This window comes from Telopea speciosissima, chromosome 7 (assembly GCF_018873765.1).
Source record: "Telopea speciosissima isolate NSW1024214 ecotype Mountain lineage chromosome 7, Tspe_v1, whole genome shotgun sequence".
Taxonomy (NCBI): domain Eukaryota; kingdom Viridiplantae; phylum Streptophyta; class Magnoliopsida; order Proteales; family Proteaceae; genus Telopea; species Telopea speciosissima.
The window spans coordinates 24,488,659-24,505,813 of NC_057922.1; the positions used below are offsets into that span (position 1 = coordinate 24,488,659).

The following is a 17,155-nucleotide window of genomic DNA, read 5'->3' on the forward strand; positions in this document are numbered from 1 at the left end:
AATCTCTCTGCTTGGGAAAGGAATTTTGCCTTCCAGGTCGATAGTTTGGATTGTATTCTAGAAAAAACTGGTGAAAGTGTTGAGGTTTTGGACCGAGTTGGGAACAAGGTCGTGCCTAGATATTTGGAATCTAAGCCCATCTCCTTCATTTCAAGTGCCTCACAGATTTGCTTTTTAACACCCGAAGGCGTGTTTTTGCTGAACATGATACTACTCTTAGCAAGGTTGAGCTGTTGTCCAGATAGGGATTCAAAGAGGTTCAACACAGCTTTAATGGTGTGTACATCAGACAAGGTTGCACGACAGAACATGAAGGTGTCATCAGCAAAAAACAGATGAGTGATTTCCGGGCCATGCCTAGAAAGTTGGATTCCTTTAAACAAGCTCAACTGCCTATAGGTGTGTAATAACCTGGAAAAGCATTCCATGGTGAGGAGGAAGAGATAAGGGCTAAGAGGGCAGCCCTGGCGTAGTCCACGAGTGGGTTCAAAGAAATCAAAGGAGCTACCCTGAAGTTTTATGGAAAAGGTGCACTGTAGGAGGGCCGAAACAAGTCGGATCCAATGAGGGCCGAATCCCAAAAATTTAAATAGAGCCAGGAGAAAGCTCCATTCAACCCTGTCATAGGCCTTGGACATGTCGAGCTTTAAAGCCAGAAAGCCAGTTTTTCCTTTACGTTTATTCCTTAGATAGTGAAAAATTTCCTGGGCAATGATAGTATTATCAGTGATTTGTCGCCCTCTGACAAAGGTAGACTGGGTTGGGGATATGAAGAGGGGGAGGAGATTGCGTAACCTTGCAGCCAGTATCTTAGTAATGATCTTATATGAGACATTACATAGACTTATCGGCCGATAATCCTCCACTTTTAGAGAGGCAGAGTTTTTGGGAACCAAAGCTATAAGAGTATGATTAAGGCCTTGTGGTAGAGAGGTCTCTCTAAAGAATTGTTGAACAAAGTGGAGTAGGTCAGAGTGAATCAAATCCCAACAGGAGTGGTAGAATCCTACAGATAACCCATCAAACCCTGGTGCTTTAAAAGCCCCTATGCTGAAGACCGCATTCTTGACTTCATCGAGAGAAGGTTTGGAAGTGAGAGAGTTTAAGGATGGTGTACGAGGCAAAGGTTCAAACAAGCATTCAACAAAAGACGGATCAAGGGGATCAGAGGTGGTCATAATAGAAAGAAAATGGGATGCAAAAAGCCGGGCCATTTCAGGGGGGTTTGAGATAAGTCGTCCCTCCTGATCTTTAAGGTTGACAATTCGATTGGTCCTGAGATTTTGGTTTGCCACAGCATGGAAGAATTTTGTGTTTCTATCACCATCAACAATGTACTTTTCCCTCGATTTTTGTAACCAAAAAATTTCCTCAGCCTTTAGAATTCTGGTTAAGTGTGAATAAGCTTCAGAGAGGAGTTTTGAGATTTCCTGCGAGGGAGGGAGGTTTTCAAGGTTAGAGATTCTGGATGTGATATCAGATTTGAGGGTATCAATTCGGCCAAAAACTTCAAAGTTCCATCTTTTCATCAAGTGGGTCAAAGCATTGATTTTAACCATGGTATCAGAGCAAGTTTTGAACTAGGATCCTTCACAGCCCCATTCTTGATCTCTTTTCTTCTTCTTCACTTCTTTTCCTTCTCTCTTCTCCTTCTGTTCTCCTCTCTTTTGTTCTCCATTCTCCCATAGGGCAGCATTGATGAGGTGATCACTAGATCCAGTTGCTGCCCTATATCACCTCATTCAGTGACACAAAATTCTGCTCGATAGGAACCAGCCTCCCTGCATGCGATATTTGAAGATTCAAAATTTTTTTTAGATTGATTTCATCTCTCAATAAGAGATCAATCCCCTTTCTTGAAGATCAAGACCTGCAGCAGATTTCTCCAAGTTCCTATCTCCATTCTTTGAAGATTTCCTCAGATCGATTTCTTCCAACATCAGGGTTTTCTCAAAATCCTGACAATTATCGATCTGGGGGTTTTAGATTTCCATTGAAGCTGATTTTGGAGGAGTGATCCAGCACCATTAGAAGACCACTCGACCCCAATTTCAGCCCTTTTTGCTGAGTTTTTGACTGATTTCTCCCCTACATCGATCTCACCAAATTAGGGTTTTTTTCCAAAACACTGCAAAAGTCGATCTAGGGGATTGCCATCTCTGTTGCTACTGATTTTTTGGGACATCTATTGCTGCATATAAAGAGGTCTACCCTCAATTTTCAGCACTTCTCTTGGAGTTTTTACTGGCTTTTCCCTCACAACAATCCTTCACTGCGATTTGGGCTTCTCTATTGTGATCATGGGTGACTCAGCTAATTCTACTGCAACTTCTGTTGGTGATGGCCAAGGCAAATCAGAATTTCATACCTTTCCTACTAATCCAATCAAACTGGATGGTTCTAATTACGAACTTTGGTCTCAGTCTGCTTCCTTTGCCATTGCTGGCCGTGGCCTTACTAGTCACATTAATGGCGTTATGCCAACTGAGACTGGTCATGCTCAAGAAAGATGGCTTGCAAACAATGGTGTTCTCATGTCCTACCTGATTGGTTCTATGACTTCAGATCTGCAACATAATTTTCTTCTCCTTGATATAGCCTCTCAGATTTGGGCTGCTTGCAAGGAAACTTATGGGTAGCTTGGCAATGATGCCCAAGTATAAGAACTCAGGCAGAAGGTCCTCCACACTACTCAGGGAGACTTTTCAGTTTCCAAATATTATGCTACTTTACGCAGTCTGTGGCAACAATTGGACCACTTCTCTGATTTCCACCCTACTACAGTTGTTGACATTGCTTCATATAAGAAGCATGTAGACAAGATCAGGGTGTATGACTTTTTGGCTGGTTTAAATGTGGACTACGACCAGATTTGTGTTCAAGTATTGGGCCATAAGCCTTTTCTCATACTTGAACAATCCTATGCCTTTGTGTCCTCTGAGGAAAACCGTAGGGCTGCTATGCTGCACCCACCTATTACTGACAGATCAGCCCTCAAGGCTGCTGCCCCGGCTACTCTTGCACTTGTTGGCACTGCTTCTCTTGGTGATTCTACTACAGGAATTGTTGTTTGTGAGCACTGTCACAAACCCTACCACACCAAAGAGAAGTGCTGGAAACTTTATGGGAAACCAGCTGACTTCGAAGCAAAAAGGGCTGCCAAGACAAAGACAAAGCCAAAGAACAAGGCTCATCACACTAAGACTGTTACTACAACCCCTGCTACTAACATTGGTCTATCCCAGGATGATCTACAGGCATTCCTACGTGTGCTAAGGACTTCCGCTGCTACTGCCTCTACTACATCTACTGATACTGCCAACTCTGCTACTCCTTCAGGTTCACACTTTGCCCGGTCAGGTATTCCAGTTGACGGTCACTGTGCTTCTGCAGCTTCCCACCCTTGGATCATAGATTCTGGAGTTACAGATCACATGACCAGTTCCTCTAGCCTGTTCCATCGTTATTCTCCCACTTTTGGGAAAGACAAGGTCAAAGTAGCTGATGGTTCCCTTTCCTCCATATCTGGAAAAGGAATCATCAACTGTACTTCTTCTCTTTCTTTGCCCTCTGTTTTACATATTCCTAATTTTACTACTAATCTTCTTTCTATTAGTAGTATTACTCGTGATCTTAATTGCAAAGTAACCTTTTTTCCTTCCCATTGTGTTTTTCAGGATCTGGACTTTGGGAAGACGATTGGATTGGGTAAAGTACATGGTGGATTGTACCTACTTGAAGATGGTCGTCCCTCTACACCACCATTACCTTCTCCGCTACCTCAGAACTCCTTGGTCTCTTCTGAACTTTACCAATGGCACTCTAGATTAGGTCACCCTCCATTAGGAAGTTTAGCACATTTATTTCCTAGTTTGGTCACCCCATGTACTAAGGATGACTTTTTTTGTGAGGCTTGTGTTCTGGCCAAACAAACACACTCCACTTATTCTTTATCAAATAAAAGGAGTTCTTGTTTTCAATTGGTGCATTCTGATGTTTGGGGTCCTAGTCGTAAAACATCTCTTTCTGGTCACCGATAATTTGTTTCTTTTATTGACTGTCACTCTAGGCACACATGGGTGTATCTTTTACACACAAAAAATCAGGTTTTTGAGTGTTTTCGGCATTTTCATAAAATGGTCCAAACTCAGTTCCAGGCTACTCTCAAAATATTGATAAGTAATAATGGAACAGAGTATAAAGAATCTCAATTTCAAAACTATCTAGCTGACCATGGTATTGTTCACCAGACCAGTTGTGTTGATACCCCTGCCCAGAATGGTGTGGCAGAAAGGAAAAACCGCCACTTGTTAGAGGTGGTCAGGGCTTTGATGTTTGCTAGACATGTCCTATCTTAGTATTGAGGAGATGCTGTCCTCATTGTTGTCTATCTCATTAATAGGCTACCTTCCTGGGTCTTTGACTCCCGTAGTCCTGCTGAGGTTTCCCTGGGGAATTCCTCCTTTATTGTTACTCCCATGGTGTTTGGTTGTGAGTGTTATGCTAGAGATACTAAGTCTCCAGGCAAACTTGAACTTAGGGGGTTACGTTGTATTTTCTTGGGTTATTCTCCAACCCAGAAGGGTTATAAGTGCTACCACCCCCCTTTCCCGCCGTACTATGGTCAGTATGGATGTTATTTTTCATGAGACCGTTTCCTATTATTCTTCACCACTTCTTCAGGGGGAGAGTTCTAGTGGAGATATGCTGTCCTTTGAGGTTCCTCCTTTTCTAACCCCTACGGCTGCTGTCCAGCCACTTGAGGCTGCTGTCCAGCCTCCTATGGCTGCTGCCCAGCCCCTTCTGGTTGTTTCTCCCTCATCCGAAGGGAGTCCTTTACAGGGGGAGACCATGGGAAAAAGTATTGTTGATGTTCCTATTCAGGGGGAGCTGACTCCTGTCCAAAGAACTATTGGTGAGTTTCAGAAGAAGATTGACAACTCCAATATGATCAGCTACAAAAAGGGAAGCACCAAAAGGGGGCAGCTTCAATCCACTGTAGCACCGATACCCATCCAGTTGCCGGCTCAAGATCCAAATTCTTCCTCTCCTGGTAAGCCCTCTTCCTCCGACCTACCTATTGATCATCGCAAAGGTACTAGGACTTGCACTCTGCATCCCATATCTCGTTTTGTTTCTTATAGTTCTCTTTCTCCTTCTTTTCGTGCATTTGTATCTTCTCTTTCTTCTGTTTCCATTCCTAAAAATTGGCAGGAAGCGTCTACAGATGGAAAATGGAAGGCAAGAATGTTGGAAGAAATGAGAGCACTACACAAAAATAATACGTGGGATCTTGTGGCTCTTCCTCCAGGGAAAAAACCAGTTGGATGTAAACGAGTCTTTGTGGTCAAACAGAAGGCAGATGGGATAGTGGATCGGTATAAGGCACGACTGGTTGCAAAGGGGTTTACTCAAACTTGTGGAGTTGACTATCAGGAGACCTTTATACCAGTGGCGAAACTCAACACTGTAAGGGTGTTATTATCTTGTGCTGCAAATCTTGGGTGGGATCTTCAGCAGTTGGATGTAAAGAATGCCTTCCTCCATGGGGAGCTTGAAGAAGAGGTATACATGGATGTTCCACTAGGTTTCTCTGATGACAGGACCAGGGGCAAGGTCTGTAAATTGAAGCATGCACTTTATGGTTTGAAGCAGTCACCTAGAGTCTGGTTTGGCAGGTGTCACAAGGCTATAATTTCAGCAGGATATAAGCAAAACAATGTTGATCACACTTTGTTCATCAGACGAGTTGGTGACAAAGTAACTATTCTCATAGTCTATGTGGATGATATTGTGGTCACTGGTAATGATGGTGATGCTATGAAGAAATTGAAGCACTTCCTTGGCCGTGAGTTTGAAGTAAAGGATCTGGGGACTCTTAAATATTTTCTGGGGATAGAAGTTGCTTGATCTTCAAAAAGCATCTTTCTTTCTCAAAGGAAATATATCCTAGATCTATTGTCTGAGACTGGGTTGCTAGGTTGTCATCCTTCAAATACTCCTATAGAAGCTTCTACAAGACTTAGGGAGAAAGAAGGTGAACCTGTCGACAAAGGCCGTTATCAGCGATTAGTGGGCAAACTAATCTATCTCTCTCACACACGACCTAACATAGCCATTGCTGTAAGTTTGGTGAGCTAGTTTATGCATGATCCTTATTCCTCTCACATGGAGGCAGTCCTTCGTATTTTGCGATATTTGAAGTCTGCTCCCAGAAAAGGAATTCTTCTCTCTCCCAATGGTCATTTGAAGGTTAAAGCTTATACTAATGCCGATTGGGCTGGCTCCACTGACAGAAAGTCAATTTCTGGCTGTTGTTCTTTTGTGGGTGGAAACCTTGTCACGTGGCATAGCAAGAAGCAGAATGTTGTGGCAAGGTCCAGTGCTGAAGCAGAGTTCCGTGCAATGGCACAAGGAATCTGTGAACTTTTGTGGCTTAGAGGATTGTTGCAGGATATTGGTGTTGCAGTCCATCTTCCAATGATGCTTTATTGTGATAATAAAGCAGCCATTAGCATTGCTCATAACCCTGTCTAGTATGATCGTACTAAGCATGTTGAGGTTGACCGACATTTCATCAAGAAGAAGCTCGAAGCCGGACTCATCTGTGTTCCCTTTGTGAAGTCTACTGATCAGTTAGCCGATGTGTTCACCAAGGGGCTAAGTGGCAAAGTGTTTCTTCCTATCTTAGTCAAGTTGGGCATGCACGACATATATGCTCCAACTTGAGGGGGAGTGTTGGGTTATATGGGCCAGAATACCGTGGGGGGTATTCTGGACTTTTTTACTGTTTTATTCTTGTCTTTATTATGTGGGTAATGTAGTCCTAGATAGGTAGGAGACCTACTAGGAGCCAAGCAATAGGATCTAAAAAGGGCTGCTGGTTTGATTGGGCAGAATTAGGGTTTTTAGGTTAAATTCTAGGGTTAGGTATGGGGGAATGGGGTAATGTATATCTGATTTTAATAGGCAGGCTTAGGAGAAGCTATTAAAACAGATTTTAACAAGTTTTGAAACAAAATTCAATTTCCAGAATTTTTAGGGTTAGGGTTTGGGTTTTCGGGTTTAAAATCTAGGCTGAAAACTAGGGTTTAGGATGGGATTTTAGGGCTGAGCTTCTGGTCAAGTTTTACTGGCAGGGAGAACAAGGTTCAATCAAAGTTTAGGCCAATTCTGATGGTTAGAATAGGCTGTACAGATTTTAGATTATTTTAGGGTTTTGGGGTGTTAATGGTGGTAGGGGAAACTAGGGTTTGGACTGATCAGAATGGGCTGCAGGTCTGGTCGAGTGGAGGGATTGGTATGGCGAGGCTGTGATCTGATTTTGGTGAAAAACAGATGTAGGATGAAGGCTGGACAGGTTCTAGGGTTTCACAGAGACAATGTCAGATTAGGATTTATGGGGAAAATCAAATAAAAATAAAGGGGGAATCGATTGGGGAGGGAGGATGAATGGAAAACAAAAATTAAGATCCAAACTTACAGCAGAACCCCACTGGCAGCAAGTCTGAATAAGGGATGAAGGATAGAGCCACCTTCAAAGAGAGTGCCTCCCAGCCATCACAGCGTAAGGAGTCACAGGAGATCCACCTGTCCTTCTTCCTTGATAGATCCAGAAAGCTACACTCCAAAGAGCAGCAGCAGCAATTGGCAGCCAGCAGACAGTCTTCTTTTTTTCAAATTTTCAATTGTGGGGGAGCCTCCACGATTTATCTTATCTAGAATATGGCTAATGCCAAATCCTAATACAAATTAAAGACTTCTCCTTCACAAAATCATGGAAGGGAGAGGTTTAAATCTAACTTAACTAATTAAAACAGTAAAATGACTAAGCTATCCCTACTAACTTAAGTTAAGAACTAATGAGCTAAATAACTTAAATTAGACCACTTGAACCAATTGGATACAACCAATTCTAAACCGGTTCAATCTAAAAACATAAAAATTAAACTAAGTAGGAGAATACTAGCAAATAAACCTAACCTATGGCTCCCTACTTAAGCCCTAAGTTCAGGACTTCTTCTTCTTCTTCTTCGTCCTACTTGGAGCTGCATCAATGGGTTTAGTCCCACATTGCTTACTTGTAATTCTGTCCTCTATTCTCATTAATATAAATTAGGAGCTTAGGGTGATCATTAATCATCCAAGCTTTACTCTAGTTTTATTCCTGTTAACAAAATTTTGTCATGATCTTTTCCACAAATCCACAAGGAGAAAATACCTGATGCAGTGCTTCCACCGTTACAGGACATAATAGGTGATGGATTGTAACCAAGAGAATTTGGTTGCAATGTATCTGAGTCCTCCTATTGGTCAATTCCCGTAAATATGGTGAAGAAACATGGCACAATTGTAAATACAATGGGATTTATGATATCAATGGCAGAATTGTAAATATGGGATGTTCAATTAGAAACACACAAGAAAAGAGTCATGGGTGTGGGGAGGGTAAACTTGGAAACTAATAAAATCAAAGGAGAAAGGGAAATTAGCGAGAAAGATGGGGGTAATTCTGGGAAAATAAAGAACACAAATAGGCAACACTTAGGGGTGAGGGTAATATGGAGAAGCAATAAAAGAAAGGAACCGTGGGAGAGAGGGGTATACTTGGAATAAAAGGAAAATAAGGAAAATCAGAATTAGATTAAAATGGGAGGGCAGTTTAGGAAAACAAAAATAAATAAAGAAAAGAAACAACAGAGGGGATTTTTTTTTTTTTTCAATCGGTGGAACTAAAGGGTGGTTCTGCTAAGGGGAACTGAAAGAAACAGGCTGGGTTTCAATGGCCAAAGGGGAGTGGGGAGTGGGCAATGGCAGTGTGTTGCGGAAGAATCTATTGTTCTCACTGTACCGCAGAACTGTAACAGGATAGAGGGAATAGGGAAGAAAAGGAAGGAAGAAGAATAGAATGGGGAAGAGAGATCACAAGGGAAGGAAGAAGATAGGATCCTTCGACTTTGATACCAGATATTGGGGGACAGAAATCGAGAAGAGGATGGAAGGAGGTAGAAGAAAAAACTAGAGGGGGAGAGGAGAAATCACACAGAAGAAAGGGGAAGAAGAAGAAGAAGAAGATGGGAGCGTCCAAGAAGGGGGGGGGGGGGAGAAGCAACCAGCCACGCAGGCTTCAAACACTCAATTCATTCCTTCATAATCTCTAATGATTGGGAATTACATCATATATAAAGAAAAATAAAAGGCACCCAAAATTAAAGACTCCTAATTACTTACTAAAACCAGGCTAACTAAAATAGAAACCCAATAAAACTCAAATTGAAAATTTCCCTATGTCTAATAACTACCTTAAAATAAAAGATTACAAAATAATTTCCCCAATAAAATAAACTTCCTAAAATCCTACTAGATCCAAACACTCAAACTGGACCCGATTCAACTGAATTTGGGTCGGTCCAATGTCGTACACCAGTTGGGTCGGCCCGGTCCAAGCTTTTCCTGTATCAATTACTTGGGAACAAAGTTTGAGATCAAAGACTTGGGTAACCTGCGAAATTTCCTTAGCATAGAAGTTGCACATTCAGCTCAAGGTATCTTTCTCTCTCAACGGAAGTATACTCTTGATCTCTTGTCAAATACAAGAATGTTGGGTTGTAAACCAGCAGATACGCCTTTAGAGCCTAACTCCCATCTCAAGGACAAGGATGGTGAACCAGTTAACAAAGGTAGCTATCAGAGGTTGGCTGGAAGATTAATATACTAATCCCCACTCAACACACCTGGAGGCAATATATAGGATTTTGACATACTTGAAATCCGCTCCTAAGAAAGGTGTTTTCTTCTCTTCTCACAATCATTTGTGTATTGAGGCCTTTAATGATGCAGATTGGGCCGGTTGCCCAGATGATAGAAGATCTACCTCAGGGTAATGTACTTTTGTTGGTGCAACCTTGTTACTTGGCGGAGCCAGAAACAAGCTATAGTTGCTCAGTCCAGTGCAGACACTGAATTTCGGACTATTGGCCATGGCACATGTGAACTTCTTTGGCTTCAAGGTCTACTTCAAGATCTATGTGTACCAGTTGAGTTGTCTATGCGCCTATACTGTGATAGTAAATCAGCAATCAACATTGCACATAATCCAGTCCAGCACAATCGAACAAAGCATGTCGAGATTGATCATCACTTCATCAAGGAGAAGCTGGAACAAGGAGTTATTTGTGTTCCATTTGTTCAGTCAGATGCACAGATAGCTGATGTATTTACAAAGGGACTCAGTGTTAAGAGTTTTATTTCTATCATTAGCAAGTTGGGCACGTTTAACATATATGCACCACATTGAGCGGAAGTGTTGTAATATGGGTACAAGGGTAGAATTGTCCATTAGGGTTTATTAGTGTTGCCCTAAAGGCATTATTGTACTTGTACCTCACAACATTCTATTATTAATAAAGGCGGGCTGGTGTCTCAAAGAAATAAGCTCAATTCCCCAAATTCATCATATAGTATAATTTGAAAGACAATTAATTCGAGAACATGCTATTATCAAGATTTGAACTTAAAACCATATAGTTAGATAGCAAAACTTGCACCAACTAAGATTAACTTTGAAAAATATAATGAGATAACCTTTTATTCTTCATAAGTTGTGGTTTCAAATTCAGACAAAGCTACAAATGAGTTGACTTGTCCAAATTGACAAGCCTGGACCCAACCTAGTTTAAATTCAGACAAGAATGAACCAGGATTTCAGACACCAAATTTTTATCCAAATCTGGTTTTCACAAGGCTGCTCAAAATTTTGCCACCCTAAAGTTCACTGCATTCATTTTGAATGATGCAGTGGCTGAAGAAGACTGATTTTTGGGATATTTCACTGGAGTTTAAGGGATCATAGTTCGAGAACTCGCGAGATCTCGTGAGATCTTGATTTTCTGGGAGGTCAAGACGAGATGGCATACGAGTTGAAAAAGTGCAACAACTCGAGCAAGATCTCGACGAGATCTCGAGAATCTCGACCCAAACTCCTTTATATGAGTGCCAGATCTTGAGACCTCGGTGGGAAATCTTGGTATACAGACACCTATCTATGCAAACCTTGGTATATAGACTTAGAGATGTAAACGGATCGAATTCGGTCAAATAGTGGCATTATCATATTCGTGTCAGTTTATATTCGGACGTATTCGGATAATATCCTATCGGTTTTCAAACGGATTCAGATAGTTTTGGGATAGTATTTTTGAATACGGATTCTCCTAAATGGTTATGAATGCGGATCGAATACGAATTTTCAACTATCCGTTGACATCTTTACCGTTTTTATGATGAGGGTTAGGGTTGAGACTTGAGAGTTCAACAACTACCTTTTCTTCTAATCTTCTTAGTCTTTGATTTTCTCACATAGATATGTTTTTCCATGTATCAAATTGCATAAACAATATATATAAACCAATAGAAAATGTAGAAAAAGAATCACATTATCTTAACTTATAAAATTATAAAAATAAGATAACAAAATCCAATAAGGTAACTTATAAGGTAACTTAAAAGGATAGATGGACACAAAGATATATTATTACCGTCGGATTGCTAAACGAATCGGATAATAATCGGTCGGATATGGGGATTATCATATTCGTATCCGATTAGTTTCGGACGGATTCGGATTCTCCTAAACGGATATGAATGCGGATCGAATACGGATTTTCGAATATCCGTTTACATCTCTATATACAGACACTTATTTATGCCAAAAACCAGGACAGACACTTATTTATGCCTGCATCTCTATATACAGACACTTATTTATGCTAGAAACTAGGACAGACACTTATTTATGCCTAATATCATTTAATTAAATGTTTTTGTATTTCATTTACTTAAGATATTATTCGTAAATAAGCAAATACCCCCGTATTTGAATTCAATAAAAATAGTTAAAAAATCAAATTCCAAAAGGAAAAAAAAGTCAACCCCCCAGTCCAAGAACAAAAACTGGATTTTCGACGGTAGGTGCAATATTAACTTTCTAATGCTGAGGTTTTTCTCAAATCTAAAAATTCCATAAATCTTAATATGGTAAAACATTGCTAAAAACCAAAAGTGCTGTCAAACATTCATTTGTTTTGATGTCCAAAAAAATATTTTCATTCAGAGCGATTTTGACTGCATTCACGCACATCAAATGAAGTTTGACTGGTACATAACTCCTTAATATAAATCAAACTTCATTTGATGTGCGCGAATGCAGTCAAAATCGCTCTGAATGAAAATATTTTTTTGGACATCAAAACAAATGAATATTTTACCGCACTTTTGGTTTTTAGCAATGTTTTACCATATTAAGATTTATGGAATTTTTAAATTTGAGAAAAACCCTAGCATTAGAAAGTTAAAATTGCACCTACCACCGAAAATCTAGTTTTTTGTTCTTAGACTGGGGGGTTGACTTTTTTTCCTTTTGGAATTTGATTTTTTAACTATTTTTATTGGATTCAAATAGGGGGTATTTGCATATTTAAGAATAATATCTTAATTTGTATTTACTTAAATGATATTAGGCATAAATAAGTGTTTGTCCTATGTCTGTCCTGGTTTCTGGAATAAGTGTCTGTCCTGGTCTCCCACTAAGTGAAACTCCTATTTGGACTTTGTTTTTGCAAAATCTAATAGTATCATTGTATTTAAATGGCCTAAAATAGGCTGAGTACCAAGTTTCAGACCCAAAGTAGGTCCAAAACCCACCGAAACCAGGTTTCAAGTTGAAAAAAAATATGCACTAACTCGACCAAGATCTCATCGAGATCTCGGTTTTTCCCAAGGTCGAGTTGGGGTCGAGTTCTGAGTTTTAGTCCCTTGCAAGGGATAACAAGATTGTTTACAAGAGCATCAGATGAGCTATGGATCTTGAAGTAGGAAATTTCAAGTAATTTAAGTTCAAGAAGAATTGTTTATCATATTGTCTCAGCTCTTTAAGGGCACTTGATATCTGGATTGCACTTAAGCTAGTTTTTTCGCCTTCCAATTGTGCTCGCACACTCCAAGAAGATGCAACCAGCTAGATGATCATCATGCTAAGTGCAGTGTGAATGCTAACTACCATGTACATGAGGATCATATTCCCACAGTTTTTGTCTAAGATACACATACTCTTCAAGTGGTCCGAGTCTCTGGAAACAGCCTATCGGCAAAGCAGGGGTAAGGCTGCGTACAATATGACCCTCCCTAGACCCCGCAGTGGCGGGAGCCTCGTGCACTGGGAATGCCCTTTTTTCTTACACATACTCTTCAACATGGGAATTATACCCACACTGACACAATACAATTTCAAATTCAAAAAGAATAATTTTCTTACCGACAATTAGTTGTGTTAACTTGACAACACCCATTGTATTTTTAAACAAGATATAGAAATAGGATATTGTTACAGATGGAGATCTTATCATAAAAACTAGCAAATAATAAGAATTTGATTGATATAAAAATTAAACACGACCAAGCATGAGCAGCTAACAGTTAAGGCATCATATCAACATATATTGCTCTCATGTCTCTCTACATATTACATTATTTTTGCTATTCCAATTCCTAAGAAGATACTGTTAGTTATCACAAACAATTTTTGTTTTGACAATACAAAATGATGATATAAGAACCATTTCCAAAGGGATAAGAGAACTGCAGTCTGCAAACAGTGCAACACAATTAAAGTATCCAACACTACAGGCAATGCAACAAATTGAACCCATGGAAACTTTAAAAAGGTGTACAAAATAATTTATCCAGCAAATGATTATGAAAGAGTTCAATAAAAAAAAATCCAATTCTTCTCTAGCAGAAAGTAAGGCAACAACTTACTTCATTTTTTATTTTTCAGCAAATAAAAATTATGTCCTGAAAATAAATAACTGAATAGTACAGGAAATACCTCTAAGCACGACAACAGAGAGCTATGAAGCACTTTATTCTCCACCACACACCTGAATGCAGTTCCAAATAAGTCAACATGTTTGTAAAATTTCATAACAGCAAAATTGTCTTTAAAGTGAGTGCTTACCCAAGTATTTCTTTACCTACATCTCTAGCATTGTATGTGGTGTATCCTAATCCAGTGTAATCCCAAACCTACAAAAGAAATAAAGGACAAGTGACTAGTTTTATTATTTAACCAAAGGTTCTTGACATGTTGGAAACTTTAGTCAATATCCCTGAATTATCAATTGTGTGATGAAGATCAAAACTGATATCATGTAAGTCTACTAAGGGTCTTTCTGTCAAGTTGAATTCAATGGTAGAATCCCCTGAGTCTTTTCAGAAAAAAATAAACCACTATCACAAAATTAAGAGCTCTTTCCACCAGGGATGGGGAACATATATTGAATTCCACCAGTCTTAATTAGCTAACTGAAATGTGCAAAACTCAGGTGCCAACAAAGAGATCGCTTGGTAGAGTACATAATTAGTTCAAACTTCAAACCATAGTTGTCGCGGTGACAAGGTGATCTAAGGCAGTGACCAGGTGCCTAGGCGTGCACATACAAAATGGGGGTTATGGAGTGTCAGGTGTGAAACTGTAATTATTAAAGTCTCTTTCTATTAGTTTTAAGTTTAAAGGTCTTTTGTGTAAAATACAAGGTTCAATACCTTTACTTACAAATATAAAAGGATTGATATGTAATATATAAATATATGCTACTTTATTTGTAAATATGTAAAAAAATAACAATATATTAAAAAGGAAATCGCAGATCGTCTTCTTCCTTCCTCCCCTTCAATGGCGATTGGCGAACAACTAGCTATCGAAAAGAAGCGGCCAAAAAATCAATACTTACCAGGTACACCCCATCTTCTATCCCCCTTTGGCCTCCCTCTTCCTCTCCTTCTCCTCTACCACCAGCACAGTAACTGCCACTTCTTTTTTGTTTTTCCCTGCAACTCCAGGGTGCTGCTGCAACTTCTCTTTCCCTCCATTTTTTTTTCTCTTTTCCCCCCTTTGAGAGGGATTTTGGGACCTAGGGGTTTAGACAACTAGGCAGTCGGTCGCCTAGGTCCTGAAAAACTGCCTTGACAACTACAGTTCAAACAAAGTCTAATTTGTTGGATGTATTTAAATGAGCATCCTATGGTGACTGGTGAGCCACCCTTTGATTGCACAAGCTGGGGTTCAACCCCAAAATGATGATTATTTAAAAAGGCAATTTTGCTGTTATACAGTCGGTGCAAACAAGCTTGTCTTCACGGTTAGTCTCAGTTCTGCCACATGGCAGGATGATATGGCAATTCCATTACTGGATAGACAGAAGAACGTTTGGATAGGTCACATCTCACATTTTTTATTCCATTTTAACCACATACCGTCCCATGGCAATGATGCATGCCTGTGGTATTCCCAACAATGCTGTGCACTCTCCCATAGTCCTGAATTTTCAAAGTTCTGTTTTGCCACTTAGCAAAGTCCCATTGGGCTGAAACTTGACACGTGAGCAGGGTCCTAGGGCTCTACCCGTCCACAAATTTTGGGCCCCATCTGACCATGTCAAGTGGCAAAAAAGGTGGGCTGTGTGAGGAAGGCTTTCTCCACATTCATCAAGGAAATATATGCCCAAAAAGCATTCAGAAAACAGCCCCACCATCCAATTATCCAATTGAATGGAAAGTCTCCCGTGTGTGTCTCAACTTTTGGTTGCCTAGGCTTGTAGGTAGGTTGTACAGGTACCATCTTATATATTATGACATAATACTTTATGAGGGATCCATCACCACTTCAGTAGATTGCATGTCCAATTGGTGGGGCCTTTATGGATGGTGCATTACCCTCCATCACATGGATCCACATTTCTAAGTAAAATCACATTTGCATATTTCAATCAATGCTAGTGCCTTCCATTGTTTAGTTACCGCACCCAAGGTTTAAAGTATCGTGTATCGTATCAGTCGGGTGATTTTAAGAGACGTATCGTATCGAGATACGTATCAAACGCTACAGATACACATGGAAATGGTCAAGATACATGTGAAAATACACTTTTAGAACAAAAAACAATATAAATAAGCAACTTATAACAAGTACCATGCAAAAACACTAAAATGGAGAATAATGTATAACCAGACAAGTGCATTAAATTGAAATCGTTATAAAAGGTTTCTTACATGTTGTAATAGTCTATAGCCATGAAGAGTGTTGAATGAGACAAAGGACGATGTTGTAGCACTACTTGATTTGTTTTTGAGTCCAAAAGTGTGAAAAACCAAGATAAAATGCAAGATTTTTAGACTCTCGGTTGAGAGTTTTCCTTCATTTTTCCGCCAGAACAGCAGTTGTATCGAGTCTGTGAGTGAAAAAGGGCTTTTTTATGGAATGTATCGACCGTATCGATGGCATCAGTATGCATAAAGATGTATCAAGCAGTATTGGCCGATACATATCAATGCGTATTAATGCACCCATGAATCCATTTATCAATCATATCGATGGTATCAATAAGTATCGATCATATCGTGTCGGCCCGTCTCAGACGATACAAGTCGATACAATATATTTTTTTAAACAAAAAAAGAGAGACGTATTGGTCTGTATCGTACCGGTACCGGCTGATACAGTATGATACAGACCGATACTTTAAATCCTGACCGCAACAACCCCCCCCCCCCCTAAAAAAAAAGAGAGTTAAGTATTGGCATTCATGAATCAATTGGCATCCAGAACCACCCTCAATCAAGTGTACCCATTTAACATTGCATGTAACAATGTTGAAAGACCAATATTTTAGTCATGAATTTCACTCATCAACTCAGAGAAGTCAATTGGAGTACTCAACAGCAGAAACTAAAGATCAGAAATGTATAGGAATATCCCAAAATAATAAGCACCAAAGAAGCACCTGCATCTTATCAAAATATGCATGTCGATGTTGCTGAACATATTCCCAAGCACCAACATCTGCGAAGAAGAACAACAGTAATTTGCAGAGTGCAGACAAATACAAAAATAAGAAGCCTTTTTAATATCTTTCTTCTTTTAAACTTACAGCCACATTACAAAGTTTTCATGGCATAATAAACAAGAAGACTGTACCTATCAATGAAAGACGAACTATATTAGCAAAAGTATAAACTATTAACATCTGGGATTCAAACCCAATAACCATGCACACATATGATGTCCATAAGGCAGAGGGCAATCTCCTCCCTTGAACAT

General features: G+C 39.7%; 1 protein-coding gene across 2 annotated transcripts in view; it reads right to left on the minus strand.

Moving 5' to 3' along the window:
* Nucleotides 1-17,155, minus strand: part of LOC122667619 (ubiquinone biosynthesis monooxygenase COQ6, mitochondrial) — a 47,799-nt gene that overhangs the window by 12,197 nt on the left and 18,447 nt on the right. For both annotated transcript variants that reach the window (XM_043863969.1, XM_043863970.1), the window contains 3 exons: nt 16,839-16,897; nt 14,015-14,082; nt 13,886-13,937 (listed from right to left, as the gene is read on the minus strand). In XM_043863969.1, the coding sequence (XP_043719904.1) occupies nt 13,886-13,937; nt 14,015-14,082; nt 16,839-16,897 (179 nt within the window). The remainder of the gene's footprint in view (nt 1-13,885; nt 13,938-14,014; nt 14,083-16,838; nt 16,898-17,155) is intronic.